The 13211-nt window shown below is 37.8% G+C and overlaps 1 protein-coding gene across 1 annotated transcript in view; it reads right to left on the bottom strand.

Moving 5' to 3' along the window:
- grik2 (glutamate receptor, ionotropic, kainate 2) overlaps positions 1 to 13211 on the bottom strand; it is a gene marked incomplete at its 3' end in the record, with an annotated part of 251776 nt that overhangs the window by 33361 nt on the left and 205204 nt on the right. The window contains exon 14 of the mRNA XM_083919135.1: positions 2962 to 3187. Coding sequence (XP_083775261.1) covers positions 2962 to 3187 — 226 coding nt within the window. The remainder of the gene's footprint in view (positions 1 to 2961; positions 3188 to 13211) is intronic.

Below are 13211 nucleotides of genomic sequence, written 5' to 3'. Positions count from 1 at the left end.
TGTTTATTTTTTTGATGTAATTGTTAATAGGTCTTCCAAATGTTGAATTCTTGTTTGCAGGTTCTGTGGTGATTTTGAGCAAAATGGAACAAACCTGTCTGAGAATTGAGAATTGATGGAAGGCGCCACGGAAAACTGAAGGGGGGGGGGGCTGCAGCCCTACAGCTGTTTGTAATCCAGGGTGAGGACCAGGTGTGTGTGTGTTTGGTCATTGGTGTGTATCTATGTCCCTCAGCATTACCTATTGGCACACTGTGATGGAGTAACAGGGGTAAAGGGAGAAGATGGTCCAACAGTGCACACTATGGCAACAAGCAACCGGAGGCTCCACGTCATTATTATAACTTTTTCACATTATTATGTTGACTCAGACACTGTCCTGCTGTTGGAAATACTCACTAGAGCATCACATGTGGATACATCCACTGCTGAAAATAGTCCCCAGTAGGAACCAATGGGCTTGGAGCTGAGAGCGACGGACAAGGTAGGGAAGGGAAGTCAGAGAGATGCACAAACATATTGCATATCGTTGTTTTTGGTCTTTTTATGAAATTCACGATAAGAAAAATACAGAACAGTTTCAGTTTCGTTCTTTGAAAGGTTGCGGAAACATTATTAAGAGATACATAACTGAACAAAGCACTGACTCAAGCCTGGAACACAGCCACTGATGATCAACTGAACCACAATCTACCAATAACAATCAAATCAATGTGACTTTTAAATCGATTGAACTTTGTAATGATGCTTGATTCTACAACTCTAGACCTATTTTCCCTTTCAAACAATCAGAAACAAAGACTAATAACAACCCACTGAGCCATGCATTCATGCAGGCCAGTGTAGGTAGGGTTCGTGTCCTCTGTTCAACAACCTGCTTACAATGTAAAATGAGTTGTTTAAAAAGTAATCAAACATCTGTAAATAAGTAAATAGAATGTGCAAAGACATTTTCACTTCATGTGTTACAAACTGTATCAGAATGCTATCAGCGATTCTAAATCAAAGAAATATTAGATGTTGACAACAAGGATATTAGTTTAGGGTCATTAGACTGGCATTATTTGAGACAAAAGCCATAAGGGATAAACACAGTTATGTAGGAAGTATTTTACAATCCCCTCTGTGTGAATGAATATGATTAAGAGCTTCCTTTTTGCATGAGGTCATCATGTGCAGTTCTGCCGTTACAATTCTAGAGTACTTAACCAGAGTTTTTCTTCTCACTGTATTTATAACAGGATTATGACAATCTGCTGCTGAGCCCCGTAATCAAATGTTGCACCTCCAAACACACAAAGTATAATGTCCCACCCACCCTGTTCATCCCTCTATTTATGTAACACTGTTCTTCTGCCTGCTTGAGATAGCCCCGGGATTTTCCCCGCTAAGTATTCTTCCACATGGGTTACCCTCAAGGATGTATTGCAGCGAAATGCACCAGAATACAGTTTACACAGCTTTTAGTCCGCAATGGGGTTCTGAACATGTTACAGAAATATTAATAACTAAGTCATGATGTGCATTAGGATCATATTTTTGTTCCACCTTACCTTTCGTTCTACTACTACATTATTACATAATTAAACATTGCAGAGTAAACAGGTGTTGAGGAAAGAATAGAATAGTTTGAGGAAAGAATAGTGGTAAAATATGAAAACACATTGAAACCATAACTCTCTGACTTCTTGTCCTGATTTGGAAACTACATCCAACTAAAGACAGACATATAGACCATCGAGCTCAGACCAACACATATTTACCTGTTTCTTTAAGCTGCCATCACATAATCCAAAACATTGTTAACATTTCACAAACTATTTAGTAGAACAGGCTCATTGGTAAGGATTTATTTTACGGTCTGTAATTTGCAAAATATTTCCTGTGTAATTTGGTAGTGATTACAGGGAGGATAGAGTTGCCCTCAGTTGATACATTCCCATGGAATTGTTATCGTTACCTAGACACACTTTTAGTCAAAGCATAGCAGGACTCCTGAACATGCAAAAATGTGAAGATATATGGAAAATAAAGTTCCACTTTAGATTGAACTTTTCTTTAAAGGCAATTTCAATTCATAACCAATTATAAATACACTGTACCCTCACTGACAGTAGACAAAGGAAGCTTCTAGAAAGAACAGCCTACTCTTCTGGATCAAGAATGTTGCTCCGACAAAAAAATCATGGCAAAACATTGTTATGGACTGCGTTTCTAGTGAATACATCACATGCACGCTTCACTCCAAAATAGATGGTTCTATAAGGTAGGGGACCCTTACTTGCAGCATATTGGGCCCATGCTGTCATCTCCCTTGCTTCGTGGATTTCCTGGTTCAGCCTAGTCTGTCTTTGTGATTTTGTGCTCACTGTCTATCGAGCACCGAGTTTGTATGCTCTGTATTGGTTCTCATCTGGATACAGCTTGTCTTGTTGCAGGAGATTCATTGACTTTTTCCTCTTTTAATAACTATTTTCTATTTACTGTGCCCATATGCCCATATTGTGCTGTTTTTTTCCTTTTCTGCCATGTCCGAGCAGTGTGTTTTGTGTTAAAAAGTAGAAAATGAAATAAAATATATATATAAAAAAATAATTAATATATACATTGTACCAAATTATATGGTTCTTTGCAGTAAACATCTTGGAAATTATTTATAAATTACGGCCCCATAAAATATAATGTGTTACATGGCCGGATCATCAAATGTGTTGTCTAATAGTGGTGTAACGATTCATCGATGTATCTATTTATATTTCTACAATCCAACTACATCCAGACAGTGGTTGAACTTGGCTACCAAGACAGCAGTGAAGGACCGAAAGGAAGCACAATTCAAAGACGACAGCTTCATCCTGTTGCTTGCTACATCGTCTCTCATTGCTACACAGTAACTTTAGAAAGCTCATAGTTTATGTTAAGCCTCAGAAAAACATGGTGTTATAATTGTAGCGTACATACCCATTGGGGTGCCAACTCCGTAGGCTTTGGAGTCAATGAGGCCTCCAATCTGGGTGAGGTTGCAGTTGCGCTGGGTGACAAACTCAATGGTGGTGGACTCCATGAGGAATGCGTAGTCTGATGTGAGCACACGGTGAATGCCTTCCTCAATGTCCTTCACCATCACTGAGTGCCTCCGACTACTCATGAACTCCCACATCTTATCATATGTGGAGATCTTGGTTTTCTGTCAGGAGACACAGAATGGCTTTGTGAGAAAATAAGAACATTGTCGTGTTTATTCACTGTAAAAGCTTTATTGTGTTTTGATGAATGTCAAAATCTAGGTTCGAGGGTAATGAATAATTATTTTTGTCTGAGCAGTTATAATGATATAATTCTGAGTGACAAAAAGAAATGACAGGCAGAGCACTCAAATCACTCATTGAAATACTGCCAATGTACGCAGCTCTATCACAGCCTGCAGACCCATTTGCATTCAATTATTTTTCAAATTTCATTAGGAAAATACGTAATTTGCCCAGTACAACTTTCTTTTTTGCAGCTATTGGAGCACCATATGCCTTCTGTCTGCCTCAATCATTATCGCTTGTGAGGAGAATGTAAGCTGAAGCAGACGAGCATGTTAAATAGCAGTAGTGTGATTTTGTATGACCGTACATCTCTGCTGTCTGTGCAGCTGCTATCACCTATAGTTAGGATCAGCAGCAGCGTTGTTAGTAGCAGTGTGCCTCACTTTCTACACCTGTAATCATGAAGAAAAATCCAAGAGCACATTACTCTCTGGGGGTGCAGATTTGAAGGCATTTTTGAAGCCATTTGAAACCTAATTAAGTCACATCTTCAAGGTCCTGCCCGCCATTATTGTGTGTAATGACTTTTTGTGACTGGTCGATATTTTAGATCAACTGGGTGATTTGCGGAGTGCCTATCAGAATCTTTTGCAGTCACCCTTGACAAATCAGGCGATTGAGCATGCAAGCTTCAGACTGCTGATAAGGCGAGAGCAGTGGCTGTGAATACACGGAGAGTCAGATTACCACCTACACTCCACATCAGGCAGAGAGCCGAGGAGGGCTTTCCAGAGCCTCCACACAGGGATCTAGAGCTGATTGTGCTTAAACCATTCGAGAGATCTCGGAATAGAACGGGTACACACGATGAATGGCTGTCAAACTGAAATAGTAAACAAGTCCAAAATAATCCATCCATAGAATTGCAGAATGTGTGACGTCCTTTTGGTTAAGTCAAACTGAATCAGGATATTGTAAATCCTTCAATAACTTAAAAAATGTACCAGGTCCTAATAAATGCTCTCTTCTGTCTGATCTTCATAAGTCATCACCTGCCTGATAATGTTTTCATGTGCCTGCTTCGGTTGAAGAATGCTGTTTCCCATATCTGCCAAAATTGCATTGAAGTGGTTGTAGATTAGCAATGCTGCAGAATCTGTAGATTCTATTCATGCATTTTGTTCTAAATCACAATCACTGTTCACGAGAGCTGAATGGCCCCCTGCTATAGTTAGGCCGCAGTAAGTCATGTTGGGTGATGGGGATAAAAGACCCATCCAAAACCACTATCAGCCTAGTTATATCAACATGGTGAGAGAGTAATCCGCTCTATTACTGCTTGAGTGAAAATTTACATTGCGTAAATACTGGTTTGTGTTGTGTAATTGCTTATGCTAAGAATCTTAAAATCTCAGAAATTAAACATTAATATGAATCCAACTCTATTAGCAAAGATAAATCAGCCTATTCATAAAATAACAAAAAAAAAAACATTTAATTTATACAACACATGTAGTCAATAAAGTAGCCATCCACAGATTAGATTAGGTGTAAGGATTCATTATGCCTTTCACATGTATGTTTAACATTAAAACATGATGTAAACATTTATGAATATGTCATGAATTATTATTTTAGCTTAGTAGCTTAGTATTATTTTAGCTTAGTATTATGTGCACCATTAAAAGATATGTGTAGGCTTCAGGTATACATAGAATATATATATAGTAGAGGGTTGTTGCTCGGTTTCTCTTTCAGCTAAAAGGTCCTTGGCCTAAAAAAATGTTGACGACATCCGCTTTAGTCTGTATGTATATAAGCTTTCAATGCAAAGTTGGTCAATTCAGTATGGGATTGTTGCATATTTGGCGACTAGAACATTGACAACACATCCATGGTTAATGTCATAGAAAGATGATGGTCTGGCTAAAGATTGAAAGAGTCTACAGCCACACTATAATGGCTCTATTATGCTTTGCACTATGCCTGATGCTTTGAGCTAAATGCTAACATCAGTGACACTGTAGACATCAGTGTTCAGTTTACACTGTGACTTTTAGAGAGAGAGAGAGAGAGAGAGAGAGAGAGAGAGAGAGAGAGAGAGAGAGAGAGAGAGAGAGAGAGAGAGAGAGAGAGAGAGAGAGAGAGAGAGAGAGAGAGAGAGAGAGAGAGAGAGAGAGAGAGAGAGAGAGAGAGAGAGAGAGAGAGAGAGAGGGGAGAAAGTGTATGTGTGGTGGTGAGTATAAAGTTAGTTATAACATTATAGCTGTGAAAGCAGCAGTGCAGTGTGTGTAACATTACAATTTTTGTTGGAGAGTAAATGCTACAACTCCTGGTACTGTGTCTTGCTTGCACCTAGACAGCTTCAGAAGGGGAAACAGGTAGAGAGAGAGAGTGCAAGAGGGAGAGACTTTATTAGGCCATCGCTGCCTCTGGCTAAATATTATAAAGAGAAACAAATAAACATCAAATAAAATAATAAACAAATAACTTGTTGGTATTTCCTAGATCCATTTTATTCCAAAATCTTGTTTTTGTGGCCGACATAAAGGAGACACTGCACTCTCTGTGACTCGCCCTGCTGACACCAAATCCACACATAATAATTACGCATAGGCGTAAAAACAACAAAACAAAGAACAGGATGAAAGCAGAGCATGAGCCAGAATACACAGAAAACACCCTACACATGTGCAGATCAAACATGTTTCACACATTATTGACAGATTAAGTCAGATGCACTGAGCAGTGTTGAAATGACTGCCACCATAAGTTTTTTAAGATTTGATTATCAGTTAATTATCATATATATTATATTATATTATATATTACCAGCAATGTTGTTATTTTTATTTTTGTTATTATTATTATTAATTTTTTTTTGCCGTGGTCTTGCATGACGCTTCCTGCTACTATTATAATCTATCACCTTAGCTGTGCTTGTTTCTACTATTCTTCTGTATTAACTGCCATAACATATAAGTCATATTCACATTACTATAGATATTATTATAGTTACTGAAAGTGTCTCTGTCTTTGTGTCCGTCTTTGTCTCTCTCTGTCCATCTGTCCTTCTTTTCTCTCTCCTTTTCTTTCTCCCCAACCGGTGCAGACAGATGTCCGTCCTCCACAGAGCTGGGTCTGTCAGACGTTCCTGCCTGTTGTAAGGAAGGTTTTCGTTGCCACCGTACTCTACGGGGGAATTGTTTGGTCTATGTAAATCATAAATAAGTCATAGAGTGTGGTCTATACCTACTCTGTAAAGTGTCCTGAGATAACTTTTGTTATGATATGGCACGATAAATAAAATTGAATTGAATTGAATCATTCACTCCAGAATTTGTTGATGTTTAGCAGGTATAATGTTTACCATGTTCACCATCTTACTTTGGCCAGCTGTTATCATTTTAACCTTGTGTTGGTGCGAGAAGAAGTCTGGGGATAACTAAAGTCACTATAATGTATCCTCTGGGAACCATGAATGTCTGTAACAACATTTCTGCCACTTAATCTTGTAGGTGTTGAGATATTTCACTAGGCAGCATGGATACATTTACCAAACATTTACATAGGAAGATCAGGGGTCACTGTAGACTGTAGGATTAATTCATTCATTGGGGACCATGGATGACTGTATACATTTTCATGGCAACTCATTTAATATTTGACAAGACATTTTAGCGAGTGACCGACCAAGCCATCCTCAGATCCACGGCGTTCGCAACACTGCTAAAAAGTCAATGTAGACTTGCAGCGTAAGAAGGGACTTGTTGATTTTTTACAGAATTAAGCCAAATACATCATATTTCCTTAGTGGTCAAGTCAGGACTTGGGGGGTTCAGTTCAGCATTGAACACAATCACCCAGATGAAACTGTTAGTAATAAATTCTGGGTCTGATCATCCCCCCGAAACATTTTGAGCATGAAACACTTAATTTTTTGCATTCTGGTTCATTTCTATGCAGCAATTTATGGTGGAAATTAACATTTATTTATGTAAAGGAAAACAACTTAAGTCTAGCTGCAGGTAACAATTCAAACTAGAACAAAATGAATGCAGAATGCAATAACAGTTCTGTATTGCCTTCGAATAAGTATTCTCCTGTAGATCAACTTTTCTCACGTTTATCCCTGCTGAGTTGGAATGAAAAAAATGACAGAAAACACTCCTCATAAGCCATTGTGCTGCTTATTGTCCACACATATCTTAACTTCGTGGAAGGCAAAGCACCTGCGACACGACAGTCTGGATTTTCTTGTGCTTTAGCCTTGGGCTCTGCATTTATATTGCTGCATGTAAAAGAAGCAAGAACAAAGCAAACAATAAAAACAATTTCTCATCCAGTGGAAACATGAGGGAATTAATCTTTTGTCGAGCCCATGTAACTTATATCTGATTTAAACTCATATACAATTAATATCAAATTAGTCTATGTGTGAACAGCCCCAGCCCAATTAAACCCCTGACCACACGTCCTGTGACGTCTCTGTGACTATTGCACAGGGGAACATTGCACTGTGGATGTTGAAATGACACTGTGCAGCCCTACTCGAAACATAACTGGCATGAACTTTACACGGTGCAGGACAGGAGAGCACTGTAGTTTATATCAATTAAAAGTGCACGGGACATCATTGGTACCCATCTACCGAGCATCAGTGATATCGGTGAGGCAAAGTGCCTGCACAGAGCCCAAAGGATATTAGAAGATTCAGAAGAATCTGCTGGCCTACCACCACACTACAGATCAGCATCTTACCTCAGGCTGTGAGACTCGACCTTATCCTCTGCGATCTTATTTCAGTACTCTTATTACTTCTTGACATGGAAAGTTCCGTTACTCTGGTTCTGCACATTACAATACATTACACATTACAATACCACTACCTACAATAACCCTCATATATTACACATACTCATTACACGTACATACAGTTTTCCTTTCTTGGTTAAATGCTACTTTTAAACAATTTCTTCTATTTTAAAGTTTATATTCTATTATAATTGGAATATTTCGTACATCTGTTTATATAAAATTAAATTATATCTCATGCATTTTGTGCGTGTAGCATGGAGGGGGCTACAACCGCATTTCATAGTGCAATCCTGTCTTGAATAATGAAAATAATAAATCATTGACTACTTAAGGATGTCACACTCCCTGGATTGGAAAATGGTTGCCAGAGAACATAATCCAAACAGTAATTACATTTTCTCTCAAATGCACAAAAGCTAACTAGTAGTATATAAAAATTGAATGACAAGGTTGACAGAAGCCAGGGCTGGTTGAAAAAAAACTCTTTAAAAACATTTCAAATTGATAGGATACTTTCCACGTAACTATTCAAATAATACAATAAATGTGCTGTAGTGTATGTGCTTATGAATTGCATTTTGGAAAATGTCTTTAATGTTTTTCAGTCTATCTTACTATAATTTCGGTCCTAAATATACAAGTGTACATGTACTGGCCATTTCCCTTGACCAATTACTTAGTGAATGACAGTTTACCTTAAAAACCAATCCTGTGAAATATTCATGCTCCCCAGAGGGAAAACTCTATTATCATTTGAACATCTGTCACTTAAATATTCCACCGCCCCAAGGCCAACATGTCAACTCACCTCTTTATATCAGCTAATAAAAAGCCCAATTAGATTTACTTTATCTTTCTTTTTTGTCTTTCTTGTCCACCTGCAAAGATATATTAAGCTCAGAGTAGGCCTTTTTGACATGTGCATCCTCAATATAAGCAATTTAGTTCAAAGAGTTTTTGAGCAGCAGCCCTTTAGAGACATGACTAACCTGCAAAATGCAGTTTTAACAGTTTGAACCAAGAGCAGACTTAACATACTACTTAAATGAAGACAGCCAGAATCCGTGTCATAAGTCATGACATTATGAATGGTGATGTGAACATTGTGCCTATTACTATTATGCCTTGAAAAGGTAATGATAGCTTTAAAAAAAAAAAAAAAAACTACTCCCTGTGCTGGGCATGGGTGTGTGAATGTGGTTTAAATAATAAGATTGGATTAGATTAGATGATGAGTAAGTAGCCTCTGCCATCAGTATGAATGTGTGAAAGTATCGAGTAGCGTAAAAAGTTCCCTGAGCAATCAGATTAGAAGTCCATTTACTATTTACCATAACTGTACTTATAATCAGAATTATTATTCCAATTCCCAACACTACAAAACATTTCTCATTGGGAAGGAGGACTAGTTGAATGTGCTTCTGGCTGGACTGTTACTGTTGCTTGGCACGATATCTGTTCATGTTTTGGACTGGACTGCCCATTGTCACAGATTAAACCAGTTTTGCTGATTTTGTATACAATGCCTTTGGTAAATCGATGATTATTTGGTCAGTTTATAGCTGTGTTAACTAGTATAGGTTGTGAAAATGTAAAACGTGTGATTGTCATTGGTGATATATAAAGCTGGCACTTTGATTGAAACTTGATGTAAGATCTGTTTAGCTTCTTTTTTTAAACTGGAATTGAGTGACTCTCATTGTTCTCTAGTATTCTGTCCATCCTATATAAATGTCTTTATGCCCTAACTATTCAGCAATGAAGACAATTTAATAAGCATTCAGAGCACAAGGTCTGACACAGCATTCTGCTCAGTTTCTCTTCTACTCAGAAAACATTTAAATTCCTAACACAAACCTAAAGTCAAATACCGATTCAGAGAAATCCGCTGAGGCCCTGTCAGACCCGCTATACCACCCTTGCACAGAAGATGCAACTTCTCATCTGAAAACAAGACATTAATTGTTGTATTTGCTTCACTTCTCTGAGCTGTGAAGTGAAGGAGGGGAGTGGGTTTGGGCCAGCAAGTCCTGAAATATAGGATAACAGCTTAGTGTATCTAAGGACCCTATTTTCCGGCCAACAGTGCAGAGTCAACAAAATAACAAATCAAACTAAAGCCGCACTCCAGGACCTTGGGCAACAGGAAACAAAAGTGCAGAGTAATCATCCCAATTCTGTAAAATCAAATAGCAGACTTAAAGAGGGCAGATTCATTTGTCATGACAATGTTGGCATGTGAAGCCAAAAAAGTCATCTCCATGTATAAAAATACCTTGATGATCGGCACAGCTACCGCCATACTTACATAGAAAAGGCACACTTGAGGCTTCTGCTGTCCAAATAGGCTTCTTCTGATTCTGGCTAACTTGAATGGGGATTAAGTGATGTAATCATGCGGCTCTTCTAGACTTCCAAATAGTATTGGACCAAATAGATCAAATTCTGATAGTGAAATGACTCGTTTTGTGTGGGTTCAGACAAGGGCTTTAAAGTGACACTCGCCAACTTGCCAAATATGGGTAGAAATGAACTTTGGCAGGTAACACTGAGCAGTATCAGATGTACACAGATAGAATGTGACAGCAGTTAAGATTAGTCTTTGGTATTGGCATTGTTAAAAAATGATCATTTTAATGTACATCTGCCATTAACGCCATAAAAATTTTTTTTTTAAAGAAACATGGATGGTTAAATAGTTGTTTACCTGTCATTTAACTGGTTTAGGTAATTAGTTCTGCCTAAACTCATGTGTTTTACATTTCAAGTTCCTTTAGAGTAAAAATAAGAGGAAATGGAATGTGATCAAGTACTTGTAACTGTGTGTGTACACCGTATATGTGACTATGTCTTGGTTTAATGGGTTTCTGAGCACATTTTACTAAACTGAGTATACACAACATGATGTGTAGCCTTGAATTCCCTACAACACACACACAACAACAAGGACTGTTGGTCCTTGTCAAGACTCAGTGCCCGCTGCTTGCCAAAGTGTTTTGCATATTTTTTCAAAGGGCCCTAATCAAAAGAATCCAGAGAGTGGAGGGAAATGGTGCATATATTTTGTCAGCACAAACAACTACTTAGCTTTATAAAACATTCTCTAACACCATATTTTACATTTACTGTTTATGATACGCTGTTGACACTAAACACAAGTGGCTATAAAAAGAAAGCCAGTTTTTCATTCAGTCAACTGGAGCACATTTGTGAAGAACATGAAAAATAAAAATGTACTAATAAAGAGAATATAATTCATATTAATAATTCATATCATTGTTAGGGTGAGCACAACAAATTACAAAAACATATTAGTGCCAACTGAGACGAAGAATACTTGACTTAATGGAAATATTGACTATTTGATTTGTCTTCAGATGTTTACCCAAAATCAGTAGTTAAATACTGACAATCATCATTTCTTGGTGATGAATAAGTTACATCACTATTATTTCTACTGCATGGTTCTTAAAATCAGGGTGAAACATTCATTTAAGGTGGGGGTACCCATATCGAGCAATCTGTCGTTACATCCAAGACAAATCACAATTAGTGTTCTCCAATAGAATCAATAACATAGGAAATTGACTTGACTTGATATTATTAGAAATATAAGCAGTATGCTGCAATTTCCTGTGAATATATTCATGTGATTATGAACACTATGGATCAAAAAGAATTGAGCTAAAGCAAGAAAATACCCCCCCCCCCATCCTCTCTCAGGTCTCAAGCACATCATCCCTAAAAGCTTTATCTGCCTGATTTAATGACCATACTGAAGGTGTTCCTCCCATTTGTCTTATGGCTAATGCATAACAATTCAGTTTTGCATAGCCTGGGGATAAGGAGCTCAGTGTCACAGCCTTGTAAAGGGCTACCGTCTTTCTGTCGTAGACTCTGCCAAGCATTAAAACATTACACACACAAGATGAAAAAACAGCTATGCCTTTAATACAATGTGATTTTATTAGCTAACAAGCAAGCCTCAGCTGTGGTGTGTGTTTGCTTATTAAATTATTCAGTGTTTTTGTAGCGACAGTCCATAGGGAATGTCCCTGCTAGAGACGAGTGACACGCCTCAATGCTTCAGAGACTATCCTGTGCAGACATTTACATAATCAGCCACCATTAGACTTGCATTTTACAGCAGAAGTCAATAATTATCCAAACAGTAGGTGTTTTGTCTTTTTTTTCCCTGGGTTTGAATAGCGATTTGTGATGCATGCACACATCCTCTGTGAGTGTGTTGCACTCAACTAAGACAGATGATTATCAAAACACTATATCCATCATCACAGCAGTGTGTTTTAAACACCTCAGACAGGATGTGTGGACAACGCGTTTACTCAGTGGAGGACGAATGCCCTCTGCATCTGTCTGAACTGATTAATACTCAGAAAAAGAATAAGAGCAAAAGACTATGTGATAAACAAAGAGACAACTAGTGTATCTCATGTTAAAAGCTGCTGTTAAGTGGGGATGATTTGTGTTAATTTAAGTTATTTATCTATTTAGATTCGTGATACATTTTATTTTAGTTTTTTTTGACCAAACAAAGAAGAGGAACCTGACTGGCCCGTGCATGTATATTATTTTCAGACAGTGGGGCTCTAACAATGCGGCATCAACACTGAAATACATTTTCATGTATGAAAACAGCTTGGGTCGTTAGCTTGGCACCATTTCTGCTGACATTTATTCCAGGGAAGATAGTCCAATACATGGTTTCCGTTTAAGGACCACATAACCCCAACATATGGTTACATAAATATTTGTTTTGTTAGTCTTTGACCATAGTATAAACTAGACAGTCCACTGTGATCAATACAGTTAAGAAAAACACAATGTATGAAGGTGCTACTAGCTTGCTGTACAGAACAGTTTGTGGAGTTATTTGCTTGTTGTGGTTTACTCATCCACTTCTAAAGATTTTAAAGATGTAAAGAACATTCTTTAAAATGTTATATTCTGACTACAGCGAATTCTATATTCTGATTGGCTGGAAGCTGTGGATTAACTTTTAGTTACAGGACAGCATAATCGGACATCTATAGCACAGGTGTTTTCACTTCTTAATGAATGCAGCAGTATGAAACTTAGCTCAAAGATCATTGACCAACAGAAAATACATTATAAAAC

This window comes from Echiichthys vipera (genome assembly GCF_963691815.1).
Source record: "Echiichthys vipera genome assembly, chromosome: 8".
Taxonomy (NCBI): Eukaryota; Metazoa; Chordata; class Actinopteri; order Perciformes; family Trachinidae; genus Echiichthys; species Echiichthys vipera.
This window is presented reverse-complemented; position numbering and strand designations above follow the sequence as displayed.